This window comes from Natrix helvetica, assembly GCF_964273705.1.
Source record: "Natrix helvetica genome assembly, chromosome: 11".
NCBI classification, from domain to species: Eukaryota; Metazoa; Chordata; class Lepidosauria; order Squamata; family Natricidae; genus Natrix; species Natrix helvetica.
The window spans coordinates 21293974-21312798 of record NC_138562.1 but is presented as its reverse complement, the minus strand read 5'-3'; the positions used below and the strand labels follow the sequence as shown (position 1 = coordinate 21312798).

The following is an 18825-nucleotide window of genomic DNA, read 5'->3' as shown; positions in this document are numbered from 1 at the left end:
TGAACTACTCAAAAGTTCTGCTACCGGTTCGCCTGAACCGGCTGAACACCACCTCTGGTTTGAGAATAAGGAACTTACTGTCAGGGTTCCTTGACACTTACTTTGTGCTTCCTTTTCGTTTTAGCCGCTGGTTTTTCAATCGGGGGCAAGGGAGAGTCGGGTGCCTGTCGCCGATGCTTCATGTTGACCTCTCGAGGTTCCATCTTTTCGGAGAGGTTGATAAAGTCCAGATCTTGCCCGGGGACCCGAGAGAGGAAACTCAGGTCTATTTTCACCCAAAGGTACTTGAGTTCTTCAAATTCCTTCAAGGGAGACAGGGGTTCGTTCTGAACCATGGGAAGGGGTGAAAAGAGCGGCTCCTCCAAATCCGGCCCGTTCTGGTCCACCGAAGTGCTGCTGTTGTTGCTCATTAAGCTGCTGACGCTAAGGATGTTGCTGCTGGAGTCCTTGGCTTTGATGCCGCTGTCCGAGCCGCTCCCTCCCTGCAGACTCTTGGCCTGCAGGCTCTCTTCGTGGTCGGTGTTACAATCCGAGGTGGAGGAATCTGTTTCCACAAACTCCCGCGACTTGGGGAAGGTTTTGCTGGGACCTCTGTACTTTTTCTTCTCCAGAGGCGGGCCAGCGGTGGCTCTCGGTTCCTTCCTTGGAGCGGTTTTCCCGGCAGCCATCTTGGCCCTCAGTTTGGCCTGTTCTGGGCTTTCTTGCGCCTCCTTCTCTTTGGGGGTGCTGCTGGTCATATTTGGTTTGGGCCAATTGTAATCTTCCGCGCTGGAAGTTCTTTCGACTTTTTTGGGTTGCTTTTTCCCAGTCGTCCTTTGGGGGGCTGGCTCATTGTGCACAGGGGATTTCTGCTTGGAACTTTTCATGTCGGCTATGGTTTTCTGGGCCACGCGGGGTTTGGCTTTCTCTCGGATGGGGCTGCGGAGGGTCCTGTCTTTGGAATCGGTCAGGGACAAGCTGTTGTTAACTTTCCCTTTGTTTTGTCCTTCCATTTGAGCCCCAGTCTGGGACGGAACGCTGTTCTCCCCATGACCGTCATGTTGGTTGCTGATGATCGCCTTATTGTGAGGATTGACTTTGTTTAACCATTTGTCCAGCTGCCATTTGTTCGCTGAGGGGGGTTCAGGCTGAGAAAGACACATTGTAAAAAGTGACAACAAATTGATCCCAAATCAGCCATGATACACCTATTTCCAGGTGTGGACTTCAAATCTCAGAATTCTCATCAACGGTCATGTTGGCTGTGGCATTCTGGGATTTGAAGTCCACACACCTGTTGCCAAGACAGGAAAAAATTGTGCGTAGACAAAATGAAAAACGAAAGCAATTTAACAACTTCTTCCTGGGAGACCGTTGAAAACCATTCTTCTGTTAATGTAGACTAAATATATATTTGCTAAATATGTAACTGTATTTTTGTACTTATGACCCATTTTTCCCTGCTCACTATCAATTGCAATCTCAGAATATTTCCAACAAACGCTATTCCAACATTTCCTAAATAAAGAACTGTGCATCTGTTTCATTCCACAAAGGTTTAAGGCCAATTAACAGAATAACAGAGTTGGAAGGGACCTTGGAGGTCTTCTCGTCCAACCCCCTGCTGAGGCTGGAAACCCTATACCATTTCAGACAACTGGTTTTTCCAATCTCTTCTTAAAAACCTCTCTTTTTAAAACTTAGGGTGCCATCTTTTAAATTAAAATATTTGGGCATTCTTTATTTTCCAAGGAGAAGGTTGTATGCAGATCATGTGACTGTGGCCACAGGAACCCTGCAAATGCTATTACAAAACTGGAATGTTTAGTGGGGGAAAAAAGAGGAAAATTATTTAACACACGAGGACCTTTATTTATTCTTATGCTTAAATTGGCTTCACGTCTTGCTACATTTAAAGGTAGGCTCAGTTCACACATACATTTGGAGGGCAAGCTGTCAAAAGAATGTGTATCTCAGCTTCCCCCAAACCTACATTTGTGTAGTTAAACAAATAAGTGTGTGGATGTCGGGGTGTGAACAGCTCTACCCCAGCTATTCGGGAAGCGTCCGGGTATGGGAGAACCTGTAGCTTAACCTTATGGCTGGTTTGGAGAACCTCCAAATCCTACGACTGGCTGGCCCCACCCACCTGCCCCACTCCTCCCACTTTACCCTGCCCCTCCCACCTGGAGGCTCAGGGAGGGGGAAAAACGGGCCTCCCGGAAGTTCCAGAAGGCCAGGAACAGGACCATTTCCAGCCTCCAGAGGGCCTCCGGAGCCCGGGGGAGGCAGTCTTCACCCTCCCAGAGGCTCAAGGAAAGCCTCCGGAGCCTGGGGAAGATGAAAATGCCTCCCCCCCCCCGCTGCCATGGTTCAGGAGGCCAACTAGGCTACGCCCACCGTGGCCACACCCACCCAGCAACCGGGCAGATAACCCGTTGCTGAATTTTTTGAACCCCACCCCTGCTGCAAACCCAACTGTTGCACAGAGACGTGAATTCCGGAGATGGACACTGTGGTATTTTACCTCCGGAGTTCCGCTGCGTGATTCTTCATTGCATTCACTGTCGCTGGAGCTGGTTTCACTGTCTGAATCAGATTCTGAACTACTTTCAGATTCACTGGAGCTTCCGGATCCGCCACTGGAATGTATGAGGACAGTGCTGTGTGCGGTTGGCAATGGAAGGCCACTACAAAGAAAGGAAGGGGAAAAAACATACTTAAGCATTTATAAAGATTATTCTGATGATTCATCTCCCCATCTTGTATGATGTTGACTTATAATAATAATAATAATAATAATAATAATAATAATAATAATAATAATAATAATAATAATAATAATAATAATAATAATAATAATAATAATAATAATTAAATTTATTAGCCGCTCCCTTTCCAGACAGGACTCGGGGCGGCGTACAATGGAGTATATAGATTCTGCCAGGCTTTATAAAGCAAGAAAGACACTTTGTGATTGCTATTCAAGCAAATTTCATGACTGTCCTCACCTACAGAGGGAATCTTGCCAAACTAAAGCAAGGGACCATCCACATAAAGCATGTACTCTAGGAACTATTAAGGAGGATGTGTCTTTGTTCTCTTTCTCTCACACAAACTGTCAGAGCTGCCTCTTGCTCTTCTGGAATGCATCTCCTCCAGTCTAGGAATCTGGACTATCGCAGATTCAGAGTTTGGAAGGGAGCTAAGAAGTCATCGTTCAACTCCCTGTCCACCGCAGGATTCACTAACCATCTGATAGAAGATTTTTTATTTTCATTTTAACACCTCCAGTCAAGGAAAAGAAACCACTCCATGTTGTAAGCTATTCCATGATGGTCAACTCTTCCTATTAAGAAGCTCTTCCTAATGTTTAATCTGTGCCTACAGCCTTAGGGATTTTATCCCACTAGTCCTAGTCTTCCCATCTGGAGAGAGCAAGTTCTGTAGGAGATGACTGTCCTTCAGATCTTTCAAAATGGTTATGATATCCGCTCTCAACTCTCTTCTGCAAGCTAAACATAATAGGTCTCTGAACCGTTCCTGTGGTAGATTGGCAGCCCTTTTCAAACTTGCCCCATATAACAAACCACAATTTAGAAGCCTTCATTATTAATTTCTTTGTTGCAGCCGAGACTGAGTAACCGAGTTGGAAGAGACCTTGGAGGTCTTCTAGTCCAAGATGTATGACTTAAGACTTACTTAAGTTATGAGGTTCATGCCTGCAGGACATCATGGTAACCATCAAACTGTCAAATTCAAAGAGGCAGTTTGGAGTGGACAATAACCATAGATTTATGGGGTCCCACCTTCTATCCCACCCGATGGGACCTTGTTCCCCTCCATGAAGAAGCCATGGGAAAACCATGGACCTAAACCCTTGCTTGATCTGTTCTGTAATTTTGGCATTCCACCACGACTTAAAAAGTTCTATTGAGAAAATCAAAAGGGGATGGGGACATAAGTCTCCCCCTAATTTGGACTTGGTTCTTCCCTTCAATTTCTGAAGTGGCTTTGTGGTTTTGAACTAAGCAGGACATAAGGACAGATTTATAGTAAGTTGTAAATTTATTATCACAATGTCAAACTGTGCTGGGGTATAGCTTGCTAAAACAAATAAGCATTCTTTAAATAATTTACCAACAGCGATGTGCCTATCCTTTTTCCCTCCTCTTTTTATTTCATTGAAGGGGTTTTTTTGTTAATACATTTCTAATTTATGCCCAAACGAAGGACATTAGGCAGCTCTAATATTTGGATGTAAACACTTTAAAAATTAATTTTAATGAATGCTATGGGTTATTCTCTTCCCAGCCTTTTCCCTAAGATGTACCATAAATACAGAGATATAGACCTATTACAATTCTCCAGGGATGCCCTAAAGATCCTTTATCTGAAGCTGGTTTTTCACTCATGCTTTTGCCAACAAAAATGAAATCCACCCAAGGAACAAAACAAACATTATTGCTGTTCTGAAACCCCCTTGTTTATCCATTCTTTACCCGCGCTGCAAAACTATAGCTTAAAGGGGGGAAACATCCTTAATTTTTGGATTTATTTCTCAATAAATAGAACTCCTGCTGGCCATTTCTATTTTACTCTCAGGATAACTAAGAGGTCACATTGACTTCCCCTCCTTACTCATTCCGATCAGAGATCAGATGTAAAAAATAAAATATCTATATTTTTAGAAGGCTCTAGTGAGGTGACACTGGATGGAGGCAGGCACAACTCCCACGAGATTTACTGGAAAAAGACAGCAAAGGAAAAAAAATGGAAGAGCAAAATAACTGAATTAGAATCAGTAGAGACTGAATATCATCCTTGGCAGAATCAAATGCAAGTTCTATTCACTTTAACTTCAAGGATTTTATACATACATACATGCATGCATACGTTGTAAGTAGGAGGTTGGGGAACATGGGCCAGTCCTGGGGGCTGAGGAAAGCTCAGACGAGGGTTCTGAGTTGGAGGCAGAGAGGGAGCTAGACAGCAGTGAGGCAGAGGAACAGCTGGAGCCTGTTCCCAGTGGGCGCATGCGCAGGGCTGCCAGAAGACAAGAAGAACTAAGGAAGCAGGGTCGACTTGGAAGTAAAGCCACACCTTGGAGGTGATTGACCCCTCCCATAGGAAACAAAAGAGGAGCGAATGGGGAGGGGGCTTTTGCAGGAAACAATTCGTTCCTTCGGTCGTTTCAAGAGTGGAAAGTTCTGTTTGTGACTATAAGAGACTTTATGCCAAGTTTTGCCTTGCCCCGTGTTTGGAAACTAGTTATTTGGCAGCTCTCCAAACGAGATAAGGTGCGTGTTGATAAATATTCCTCTGAAAGACTGTTTGCCAAGCCTTGCTGACTGTGAATGAAAGGAATTCACAGTCGTGTAAATAAAAGGGGTTTTGCTGGGACCAAGACTCTCCTTCATGCTTTTTAAGGAAGCCTGGGTCAGGACAATATATTTCCAACAACATTGAAGCATTTGATTCTGGCTTGGCTCAAAGGAATGCATTTTTGTGTGTGTCTGTACAAAATATGAGGAGGTTTGGCCTGCTGTTCATCTTGGATTGCAAAACTGTGACTTTTGCCACAATTTTCCCCAAAACAACAACACCATTGCTACCAAATTGGAACATTCATGGCAGAATTATTGCCTTGAATCATTTGGCCTCGATACGTTGGCCCTGCTATATAATCACTTGCAAATTAGATATGCTGTCCTTCTCAACATCACACTGATATATAAGGGGAAAATTGACTCAGGGAAAAAAAGGAAGTGGAAACTTTCCTGGGCTGTAGGCTATTGTAGCCACATCTATGAAAATTTTCTATGAAGGTCAAGAATGACTGGCTAATATAAAACCTCCTATTTTTCCCATGTATGGGACCCAGGAGAGGGATTTTAACAAAGGAGCAGAGGATATGTTAGAAGAACCGAGATCCAACCCCAAATATCTCCATTAATTGGATCTAAGAGACATGGGATGAGACACGCAGAAAAATACGGCATCCGTCACTTAATCCTCCAAGGAAAGCTTGAAGGCAAACGAGATCCAGGCAGAAGAAGAACATCATGGCTTCAAAATCTGAAGGACCAGTTTGGACAGAACTGAACAGCACTTTTTCATGCGGCTGTTGATAAAAATAGGATGGCCAACATGACTGCCAATGTCTGATGACAGATATGGAAGGAGGAGGAGGAGGAGGAGGAGGAGGAGGAGGAGGAGGAGGAGGAGGAGGAGGAGGAGGAGGAGGAGGAGAAGAAGAAGAAGAAGAAGAAGAGGGAGAAGGAGACGAAGAGGGAGAAGGAGAAGAAGGAGAAGAAGGAGAAGAAGACCCAGACGGAACTTCCTCAAGATTTTTGGGAGAGGCTACACTTAGGCTGGATAATATTTATGCAAGATTAGATGTCTCCATTATCTAGCACTGCAAAGCAGCTTTACTTGATTCTTTTATGGCTAGGCTGGGTAATCTGAAGCTCTGGAGACAAGTTCAGATCACAAATGCTATTTCTGAAGCTCCCAAAGATCCTTTCTGAACACACTGACTGAAAATGGAAGGGCTGGTTTTTCAAGAAACTGAGCAATGAAATGGCCTTGAAGATTAGAAGGAGAAAAAAAGAACAACCATCACCATTTGATCCAAACCACACCTCAAGCAGCTGTGTCACCTGAGGCATGGATTTTTCTTATGAGACCCTGACAGCCTGCATGGCCACGGTTGATCCTTCTGGAAGTTCAAATATATGTTTGAAGGTCACCTTACTGAGATGTCTGCTCTAAAGAGTTACTGTGGATTTAAAAAATAGGTCAACCCTCTTTTCGGCTGCCAAGAAGTAACAATGGCATTGAGTTCAGTCAGGGAAGCAACTTGCAATCATACAGCTATTTTTCAGAGGATTCTGAGGATTTCTGAGCAGGAAAGGTTTGGCATCCTCCATATCTCCTTCTAGATCAACTTTCCCTAATGTGGTTTCCTTCAGAAATTAATTCTACTAGCTGTTCCTGACCACTGGGTGTGCTGAGAGGATACGCAAATCCAGAACATTTGAAGAATAAAAAGTGCTTTCAAAAAAAATCTATTTGATTTTCCTACAGAAAAAAAAGTAGAGAGACATCATAGGTTAGGCAACCTTTAGCAGGGGCTACCCCAAAGAAGAGGGAGTCAAGCTATTCTCCAAAGCACCTAAGTGGCAGGACAAGAAGCAATGGGTGGAAACCAGTCAAGGAGAGGAGCAACCTGGAACTGAGGAGAAATTTCCTGACAGTGAGAACAATTAATCAGTGGAACAACTGGCCTCCAGAAGTTGTGGGTGCTCCGAACACTGCACGTTTTTAAAGAAGAGGTTGGATAACCATCTGTCTCCTGCCTAAGCAGGGGGTTGGACTAGAAGACCTCCAAGGTCCCTTCCATCTGTTTATTCTATTTCTATTTTATTTCTATTATTTCTATTTCTATTTTTATCTCTATTTCTAATTCTAATTCTTATTCCATTCCATTCCATGCTATAGGGTTTCCTACCTAAGCAGGGGTTGGGCTACAAGACCTCCAAGGTCCCTTCCAGCGCTGTTATTCTATTCTATTCTAACAGCAAAAACATGACATTCCAATAAGAAATCCATCTAATTCATAATCAGCAATGTGTGTAATGCAAAGTGACACAGCCCAATTGTAACACCAGTCAAGAAAACGAGAAGGAAAAAGCTTATAAGGAAGAGATAAAACTCCATTTCCAAACACTGAAAAGGTTTATTATTTGGTGCTTTTAAGATCTAACGATAGCACTAAACTCGAGGAGTAAATGTAGATAGCAAGAAGCAATCTAGCTAATTTAGCTATCTCTCTGAGATAGTATCTGCCTGAGAGACAGAAAGGAACCGTAAAACATATTCCCTCAATTCGTCTTGCCCTTTTGCAACTATGAATGTTATCTTTCCAATTTCACCAAACATATGAGATGGGAATGCATACGGCTTGTATATGAGTCCATAAAGCATAGCTTGAGGGCCTACAGGCATTACATGGTCTAGGATACCTATTCCATAAGATTCTTGACTGTGGAGCTGAGTTACTCAACCTTAGCTACTTAAAGATGAGTGGACCTCAACTCCCAGAATTCCCCAACCAGCATAGAATTGAGGTCCACTCATCTTGAAGTTGTTAAGATTAGGAATCACTGCTGTGGAGGATTATGCATGAGCACTTAATCATATACCTCAAAATATATATTACCCTGTTTCCCTGAAAATAAGACCTCTCTGGATATTAAGCCCAATCAGGCTTTTGAGCGCAAGTGCAAAAATAAGCCCCAGAAAATAAGCCCTCCCTGAAAATATTGCAACACAGCAGCAGCCAATGAGGTGACCATGCTCGCCGCCTCCTGCACCTAAAAATAATAAGACCTCCCCAAAAATGCCAGGTCCTTATTTCAGGGGTCAAAAGAAAATAAGACTCTTTCTTGTTTTCGGGGAAACACGGTATATGCTTTGGGAAATGCTATGCTAGCTTGTGGAGCCAAATGGCTATAATCTGGCAAAACAACTGGGCTACTAAGAAGGTGCTTCACAGGTATTATTGCAGTCTTCTTTGAAGATTCCAGAATAGTAAAACATCTGGTAAGACGTAGCTTTAACTGCCAGAATGAAGCTTTGTGGTCTTAGCAGGAATGCCATCTAATACCCATCTAAGAATTAGAAGCCAGGAATGGCTTGTAAAAGTCTGTAGAGATTCTCAGTCATTCAGGTCATGGTAGTGCCAAAGGTCAACTTTTGTTTTTTCTCTGAAGACATTTCACTTCTCATCCAAGAAGCTTCTCCAGCTCTGACAGGATTCCATTCCCCACTATCTTGCCAGAGCGGAAGAAGCTTCTTGGATGAGAAGCGAAAAGTCTTCAAAGAAAAAACAAGGAAGTCCAGTTGCCTCCTGAAAAAGCACCTTTTGGAATAGAATAAAATAACAGAGTTGGAAGGGACCTTGTAAGTCAGGTTAGTCAACGTTTCACAAATGCTGTAAAAGAATATTCTTCTTTAAAAAAAAAGAATAATTTGATAAGTGATCTTATGATGTGCCTAGCTTTTATGTTGCCTCTGCGGACTTCCTTAAGTTAGAAATTCATTTTCCAAGACCCTCTTATAAATGATTACAGAGCTGCAACTTATTTTTTTCCACACCATAAATGACCAACGAATGGGCAATTTCTCCTTTTCCCCTGTTCTCTGCTGAGACAGTTATTGCATTATTTTCATCACATCGTTTACTCTTAATATTTTAATAAACTGCTTTAAAGATGAAATGGAGTTGTTACAGATATCATCTGCAGGACTGGCAAATATTAATCTCCAGAATGAGCAGACTCCTATTCCTGCATTGTAAATATATTCCGTAATCAAACAGTCACACAAAACTGGCCATCTCAAGCCGAGAAAGGGCATTCCACAGCTTTATTGCATAACAGGCACATAATTAATCAGATTATGCAAGTATTGGATGAAAAATTATGTGCCGTACCAGCAAAAATTATGTGCCATACCAGATACGGGTACTGTTTTGAAGATGCTGCATGGACATAATTTATAAATGAATAATGAAAGCTAAAACAAAAAGGAACATCTTTGATAGGTTATCTTTATCAACAGATGAGGCATCAAACTAACTTCTTAAAGTAAAGTTGTGCTTTTAAATTAGTTCATTCAATGCATTTAGATATGAATTACCATATTTTTCAGAGTATCAAATGCAGCTTTTTCCTCCCTAAAAGAGGGTGAAGAAGACCGAGCCAACATTTTTTTGTTTATGGCAATTTTTTCAAAATGATTATTTATTGACAGCGACCTCCATCCCACATTCCAGTTTATTCATTGTGTCTTATTAATTTGTTGGTCCGGTGATTTTTATAAGCTCTAATTCAGCACAGGGCTCCCTCCAGCCCAGTATTTTATACTGATATGGGAAATGGAATGGAAGGATGGTACAATTATGGTTTTTGTGATATGCAGAGAAGTACAGTAAAGGCGTGAACCGGCTCAGCCCAAAGAGTCCAGCGCACCAAGCCGTGTGAAAATGTGTGTGTGGGAAAAAAGAATCTCTAATGACAAACAAAGATTAGCCATTTGCTCCCTAACCTTATTTACAGAAGCAATCAGAGGTATTCAGGTTGAGTTAATGGACCCAGCTCCAATTAATTCAATTGTCTACAAACAACATTGATGAGGTAGCTATATCAGAGACAATGGCAGAGGGAACACAGAGGACGGCCGTGAACAGTGACAGCAATATTACCCCACACACCTTCCTTCCCCAATGTCGTAAATTTGGGATCTTCAGTTATTGCCCATGCTTTAACAGAAATCCAATTAGCAAAATAATAACAATAGTAATAGTAATAGCAGTAGTAGTAGTAGTAGTAGTAGTAGTAGTAATAATAATAATAATAATAATAATAATAATAATAATAATAATAATAATAATAATAGAGTTGCTAAATTAATCCATTGGTCATTATGTAAAAAATATGATTTACCCGTATCCAGAAAGTCATGGGAACATAAAGTGGAAAAAGTTATCGAAAATGAGAAGGTGAAGATCTTGTGGGACTTTCGAATACAAATAGATCATCATTTGGAGCACAACACGCCAGATATCACGGTTGTAGAGGGACGAAGTGTACAGTTTATTGATATCGCTATTCCTGGAGATGCCAGAGTCGAAGAAAAAGAACTAGAAAAAATATTGCGGCCTGGCGATCGAAACTACCCGATTATGGATGAAACATGTAACAGTGATACCCATTGTCATCAGGGCACTTGGCACCATGTCCAAGAATTTTATAAAACACATCAAGAAATTGCAAAAGGACTGCAAACAACTGTGCTACTTATTGCCTCCTCTTCTATGTTTTTATGTTTGCATGTTTGTAGTCCATTTTATCTATTTCATTTGACTGTACACCGCCCCGAGTCCCTTTGGGGAGAGGGGGCGGTATAAAAATCGAAATAAAGGTAAAGGTAAAAGGTAAGAACCAGTATCAACCATTAGCACCAGTCAATGGGATTTGTGACACGTCTTTAAATGTTGAGTTGACTGAGTTTCATGTTTAATGAATAATAATAATAATAATAATAACAGCATCGAAGTCCAGGGTGCGGAGAAGTTGGGGCGGGAGAGAGAGGGAATTAGCCTTGCTCAAAATCTTCCTATTAAAAATTTGGTTGCTTCGATCTCAGCAGCTGCTTCTCGGTACAACCGTCTTGCTTTTGGCTCCAGGCCAAACTGGCCCCCTCCTTGCCTTCCTCATTTGATTCCCCCTCCCCAAATATCCAAAGCTCTGGAATGTAAGGCACAACGGAATTGCACCTCTTTAGCCTTCCTCCGACGTTCTGCCAGCATGTCGAGATCAGGGTAGTAATTGAGGCAAGCACAGGTGTTGTTCATTAGAAGCCATTGTGTGCCATCTGAAGTCTGCGAGTGCCAGAATTGAGAGGGTTCCAAGCGCCCAATGAATAACAAGCGTGATTTGGAGATTGTTTGTAGAAGCCTGGACCGACGTGGCACATCTGGTGCTCTAAAACACCTGCTTACCCCTCTGGAAGCAAAACCCTCTTTCTGAACTTCTATCTATCTCTTCCCCCTTTCGTGATTTTGCAAGATGTTAGCAATGACGGAACCACTAACAAAAAGGGAAGCAAGGCATACCACAAGTATTCCATGGAACCAGAGATGGGATTCAGCCGGTTTGGACCAGTTTGGGCAAACTGGTTGTTAAAATTCTGCCCAGTTTGGTGAACTGGCTAATCTCACCACTGGTTGGCCCCATCCCCACCTGTTTTATGGGCCGTTTTCAGGCTGCTTTGAATGTTCAGTAAATAAATAGAGAGGAAAATTATACCTTGTTGAGGCCTTTGAGGTGAGTGGTTAGGAGGCGGGGCTGGGTGTGATGAATGATGTCAAGTTGTCCACACCCACCCAGTCACATGACCACTCAGCCACACCTACCCAGCCAGTCATTAGGGCAGAGAACCAGTTGTTAAATTATTTGAATCCCACCCACCAAGGAACAGATGGATAAACGCATGGAAACTTTGATGATGGTTTCTCACTCGGTCCGCCAGATGTTCAGACTAGATATGGCAATTTTGTCCATCTGTGGAGTCCTTCCCAAGGATCTGAGAGAGGCAGATGTCCATCTTCGATGGTCTGGAAAGTATTGTCACTGTCAACCTTGAAGCTGACCGGACCAAAGCCATCATGGGGATTCAGTGGTTGTGTCTGTGCTTCAGTTGCAGGATGTAAGCCGTTCCAAGCAAAGCTGCCTTCTGCAATTGACTGATGGTGATGTTGTCAATGCCAGTTGCTTTGGGATTGCTCCTAAGGTCAGATGGAACATTATGCATCCCAACTCACAAGGATGTCACCTTCTGAAGAGCCCCAAGAATTAGCATTTTTCTGTAGTTGAATCTCTTGGGCTCAAAACAGCATTCTCCATGAGGTTAGACAGTCTCCATGCTTCTGGAAAACAATGAAGACCTGGCTTTGGGTGACGGGCACCGAATTGGCCTAATGAGGGGTGAATGTTTATATATGAGGATTATTCCTCAGCAGTGGAAAATTGTACTTGTATCATTATAATAGATATTATTGCAATGGACCATTAAGAGGAGAGGGCGTTATATAGTATAACACGACTACCGACTGTAAAAAGCTAGTTGCTCAGAGTCAGCTGTGTTTGCAGTGGTGTGTAAGGAACATATAAATAAACTACTTTAATTTAACTCTGGATTTTCCCCTTGGTTTCCATTCAGACCCCACTGGTGAAGCCCAGAAATACAAACAGAGAATTGGTAAGGGCTGTTAATGCCACTATGCCCAATCTCTTGCTCACTGCAAGGATCCGAATTAAAGCATCTCTGACAGGTGGGCTGATAAACACAAACTCACCTCCTCTTGAGAAAGGCTGTTGTTTTACAAAGAAAGTAAACAGAATTTTCTTTAAAAAAACAACCTTTCTAAAGAGGAGGTGAATAATCAGAATTTAGAGATTTAGGGATTTAGGTGAGAAATTAGAATTTAGTGGCTCAGTGGCTAAGATGCTGAGCTTGTCGATCAGAAAGTTTGGCAGTTCAGTGGTTTGAATCCCTAGCACCACATAATGGAGTGAGCTCCTGTGACTTGTTACAGCTTCTGCCAACCTAGCTGTTCAAAAGCAGGTCAAAAATGCAAGTAGAGAAATAGGGACCACCTTTGGTGGGAAGGTAACAGCATTTCGTGCGCCTTTGGCATTGAGTGATGCCTGCTACATGACCACGGAGACGTCTTTGGACAGCACTGGCTCTTCGGCTTTGAAACGGAGAGTACCAGCGCCCCCTAGAGTCAGGAACGACTAGCACATATGTGCAAGGGGAACCTTTACCTTAATCAGTATCTTAGATCCACTATTTGGTATTCTGCCAGAAAGAACACATTTCAGCCTTCTTTTCTATGAGGTCCTTTTGACTATCTGAAGAGCACTTCAAGATCCTCTTCAGTTTTTTTCTTTTCTTTTTAAAAAGTCATTCAGATCCCTTACGTTACGTTTGTGTAGGGCTGAGCTTCTATTTCCCTGATGCACCCTTAAGTAAAGTGGAAGGTGACATTGTGCCCTCTCTCCAACTGTGCACAGTACAGGTCATCCTGACTTTCGGCCCAAAGAGACATAATTTAGCGATGGCTCACTTGTTAGTAAAGAACATGTCCTTCCTCTCTTAACCAATCCTTTTTTAATGCTGCTTTAGAGTTATGAAATATTGATGAGAAGACTCAAAGAGTGCCTCAGCATGCTGGATCCAATAAAAAGAGAATATTTTGGGTTCCAAACATTGCAGATGTTTTATGACCTAATTAGGTAATATCAGGATTAGAAGTAAGTGGGGTTTGTGGTGATGATGATGATGAGGAGGAGGAGGAGATGGAGGACTGTGGTGTTCCCTGAGCTTGGTGGTTTTATTGCATTAGGTTTTGTGACCCAAATATGCAACATCATCAGGGCTAGAAGTTGAGTGGGGTTTGTGGAGAGGAGGAGGAGGAAGAGGAGGAGGAAGAGGAGAAGGAGAAGGCAGACTGTGGGGTCCTTGGTGCTCTCTGAGCTTGATAGTTTTGAGCATGGATTTTTTCCCCCATCCCTCACATCATTTTACAGTCAGAGAAAGGTAAAAACACTGCCGGAATATAAATAAATGGAGAAGATTCTCAGACAATATTCTACTGTGGGCCTCATTTGCACTTTAAAACAGATGCCCCACAGACCTTATGTACTTTTAAGATTCCTCTGAAAGAGACATGAAAAAGTCTTCCAGTCAAATGTACATATTTAATGGAATTAGATCTCTAGGCTAGAAAAATGTCAGAAGAAAAGGAGAAATATTAAAGGCAAGGCAAGGCACACCTTTCTACGGCTTTCTTGCTTTGATAAATATCTTGTGGGATGTCACTTCTTAGAAAGTCGTGATTTAATGAAACAAAAAATAAGAGTTGGAAATAAAAACCCTGCACTACATATTTGACAGTATATAATCTGGCCAGCCAAGCTCTGAACGGCTGATGTCGTATTTGGAAACTCTCGATCAAAAGCGAAAGATTTATATGATCTGATGAGAAACTAGAGCAGGATACTCTTTCCTGACTGCTAGTTCTTTTTTCCCCCCCAGAAAGATTGTCCTCTTCTGAAAGTGATGGAGGAAACCCAATTCTCCAGATTGGGTTTGACATGATAGCAACAGCCCTTAGACTTATATACCGCTTCACAGTGCTTTACAGCCTTCTCTAAGCGTTTTAAGGAGCCAGGCTCTTGCCCCCAACAATTTGGCTCCTCAGTTTACCCACCTCGGAAGGACGGAAGGCTGAGTCAACCTTGAGTCTGGAGAGATTTGAACTGCTGGCAGACAGAATTACCCTGCAATGCTGCATTCTAATAGATAGATTGGAATAGACAGACTGATGATAGATACAGTAGATAGATAGATAGATAGATAGATAGATAGATAGATAGATAGGTAGGTAGGTAGGTAGGTAGGTAGGTAGGTAGGTAGGTAGGTAGATGACAGACCAACAGACAGACAGAACAGCAATTGAACAGCTGGTCAGACCTGCTGTTGAACTGCTGGCTCACAGGGACTCAATGCAGGAGTCTTCTCCAGCACCCGAGTTCATTCCATTCTTTGGCGCTCAGCCTTCCTTATGGTCCAACCTTCACAGCCATCCACTGCAACTGGGAAAACCAGAGCCTTGGCTAGACGCTCTTTTGCTGGCAGGGTGATCCCTCTGCTTTTTAAACTGGTGGGTAAATAGGCCTTAAACAGTGTTCAAATTACGGCTAACTAATTCTGCTTTTGCAACACCTAATTCCATTTAGAGGCCAATGACCTTCGGCTCCACTAATCGTGGGGGAGGTATTTTTTATCTTTTATAGACTTCTAATAACCTCCGTTTCTCCTGCTGCTGTGGCAGGAGTTACCGCTTGCTGGTTGAGGAATGTGAAGTGGCCGAGGTGCCGACCTTTAACAAGGTTTACATCCCAGCCACGGCAACTGCCAGACTTGGTGTGTGCAATTCCACTGCGTGCTGTGCGGTGGCAAATCCTCACTGGTTACGCGATGACCCGGGCTTCAAGCAAACCGCTTCTGACTTTTACGATCCTTTTGTGATCTAAATGGCCATTTCATCAGTTATTCTATTGGAATTCCTCCCCACCCTCCTCCCCTCAGCTGGTCCCCCACTTGCTCTTGCTGTGAAATAGAGTTCTGAAGATTTCTGGAACCGTTTCACACACTTATTGTATCGATTTGCTAATCCCAACAACAGTTTCCCACTTAATAGATAGCTTGCTGTTGGAATAGAGACTGAAACTAGTCCTTCCTTCTTCCTTCCTCTTTTCTTCCCTTCCTCCTTTCTCCAATCCATTTTTCCTTCCTTTCTTACTTCCCCCTCCCTCCCTCTATCTCCTTCCTTCCTTTCCTCCTTCCTTCTTCCCTCCCTTCCTCCTTCCCTCTCCTTCCTCCCTCCCTCCCTCCTTCCCTGCCTGCCTTTCTCTCCTTCCTTCCTTTCTTCCAAAGTAGGTCAAATGAGGACCCAGATTGTTGGGGACAAGAGGCTGACTCTATAAACCGCTTAGAGAGGGCTGGAGAGCACTGTGAATTGTTATATAAGTCTAAGTGCTATTGCTATCTTCCTTCCTTCCTTCCTTCCTTCCTTCCTTCCTTCCTTCCTTCCTTCCTTCCTTCCTTCCTAGTTGTTATAAAGCAGTATTGCACACTGCTCACTGCAAGGAGTTCGATCCTAACTGATTGAAGGTTGACTCAGCCTTCCATCCTTCCGAGGTGGGTAAAATGAGGACCCAGATTGTTGGGGGCAAATAGGCTGACTCTGTAAACTGTTTAGAGGGGGCTATAAAGCCCTGTTAAGTGGTATACAAGTCTAAGTGCTATTGCTATTAAGCTGGAATGTTTATGTATGAGGATTGGTAGAGATCTTTTTTCCGAGCATCTGTCTCAGCCTTGCACTCCTGAATGCACAAAAGCATCCAAGCCTCCACTCACAGCAACTGTTAATTGTCAGTAGCTCAGTGAGCCTCTTGTTAACCTGTGCCACATGTAAGCCTCTATCTCTCAGGCTGGGCTTTCCCCTCCAGAACTATTTGCAAACAGTCCTGTTTGCAAAATGAAATATACAAGGGGCTTGAGAGCTTAGCCCTGTTCTGATGAGCAAATTCTGTGACTGATATGGCAGACAGGGGAATAGAACTCCACTTGCATTTATTTTCACTTCTATCTTATCTCTCTGCTTATAGAAAACATTTCCAGCTGGAAAAAATAGATGCATGTAGATTTGTTTATACATCTGTACCATTTCTCCTGGGGGAAAAAAAATCACCGGGCAAACAATAAAACGAATCATTAACCAGTGGAACTACTTGCATCACTGGAGGCTTTTAAGAAGAGATTGGACAGATCCTTGTCTGGCATTGTTCAGGGTCTCCTGCCTGAGCAGAGGTTGGACTAGAAGACCGCCAAGGTCCCTTCCAACTCTGCAATTCTGGTATTTTATTATTTCAAACTTTATATTTTGCCTGCCTCATTCTTTCATGGCACATGCAGTTTAGAATACAGAACCCAATATGTTTTTTCAGGTTATTCTCTGCAAAAAAGATGTAAATATAAAAGACACTAGTTTAAGAGCCTAATAAAGATTTTTTTTAAAAAAGAAAATCTACTTGAACCAGATTAGTTGCCTTGATTAACACAACTGATTTTTCTTATTCAAGAAAATTGATGCTTGGTTTAGATGAATGTCATATTTGGAAATAGGGCCATTCCAATCATATAAAATTTTTGCTTCCCCGCTATTCTGGTTAAACTTAAGATACACAATAAAGCCACATTTAAAAAAAAAAAATGGTATCCATATCAAAAGCCCGGAGAAGTCTTTAGATACTGTCAGACCATCTGCGCTTGTAATTCCCTGCCAAAACGGAAAACCACAGTTCGCTTGCTTCTAATTGCATATTTTTGCTCTCTCTTTCTCTCTCTCTCTTGCAACAGATTAATGGACATCCTTCTTCAGAATAAATAAAAGCCTTTCCCCTTCAGTTTGCATTTGCTAGATTTCCACCTTGCAAAGGAGGACATGAAATTGGGATGAACTGGCTGTCTAATTTAATGAAAAGAAGGACTAGAGGTGCCATGATATGAGGGTTCCAATATTTGAGGGGCTGCCCCAAAGAAGAGGGTGTGAGTGTCAGTCTATTCTCCAAAGCCCCTGAAGGCAGGAGAAGAAGCAAGGGATGGAAACTCATCAAGGAGAGAAGCAACCTAGAACCAAGGAGGAATTTCCTGACAGCTGGAACAGTTGATCAGTGGAACGACTTGCCACCAGAAATTGGGAATGCTCCAAAAACTGGAAGTTTTAAAGAAGAGATTGGACACTCATTGTCTGAAACAGTATAAGGTTTCCTGCCCAAGCAGGGGTTGGACTAGAAGACCTCCAAGGTCCCTTCCAACTCTGTTATTCTGTTGAGCAGCCCTCTCACTGGACAGTGGAACTCTGCATGGATATACCAATTTTCTCTGTCCAGCTTAAAAGCCTTCCAAGTTATCCTCTCCCACCTCCCCAAATAACTGTGAGGGGTTTTTTTGAAGTGCAGAAGTCTACATCGATCTTAAAAGCTTTAAAGCTGAACCTTCCTCGACCCTCTATACGTAACCTGTGTGGAGACATCATCACCCATGTTAATATTTTATCCATTGCAGTCATTTATCGCAGCGTGCATTCATCTGCTTATTTTCCTTCCAGAGTCACTTTAGGTGCATATTTAAATTTTTCATCTTGTTAATTTATGCCAGCTGATGTTTAAATTACAGGCTTGGAAGAGAGCTGAAGTAGCAAATGTTTACAAAAGTGCTCACAGCGCAAATCTTGAACGTAAGCAGTCAGATTTGGCTTCTTTCTTTCCACCCTTCAGAATACCACCGCTAAGACGCAATGGAATATTTTTTTAAGAAAAAATCCTCATATTTAGGAAGAAAAAAACCACCATGCTGCTAATATTTGCAGCCTTGGATAACTATAAGATCCAAAAATCCTACATCTGATATACAGAATATCTGCTCAGAAGAAGGCCTGTTATGATCGGGAAAATCTTTCCCAGCCATCCAATTATTTAGTTGGGACTTGGGCTGGTAGAACTTCTCACTGGATGAGAGACAGAAGGAGACAAGACCAGGTTGGACTGACTTACAGCCAACCCAGAAGAGGCAGTCAAGCTATTCTCCAAAGCACCTGAGGGCAGGAGAAGAAGCAATGGGTGGAAACTAACCAAGGAGAGAAGC

General features: G+C 42.6%; 1 protein-coding gene across 3 annotated transcripts in view; it reads right to left on the bottom strand.

Annotated features, from left to right (window-relative positions):
- The window catches only part of AFF2 (ALF transcription elongation factor 2), a 227868-nt gene that overhangs the window by 22232 nt on the left and 186811 nt on the right, over window positions 1-18825 (bottom strand). For all 3 annotated transcript variants that reach the window (XM_081963758.1, XM_081963759.1, XM_081963760.1), the window contains exons 10-11: window positions 2507-2669; window positions 102-1127 (exon numbers count right to left, since the gene is read on the bottom strand). In XM_081963758.1, the coding sequence (XP_081819884.1) occupies window positions 102-1127; window positions 2507-2669 (1189 nt within the window). The remainder of the gene's footprint in view (window positions 1-101; window positions 1128-2506; window positions 2670-18825) is intronic.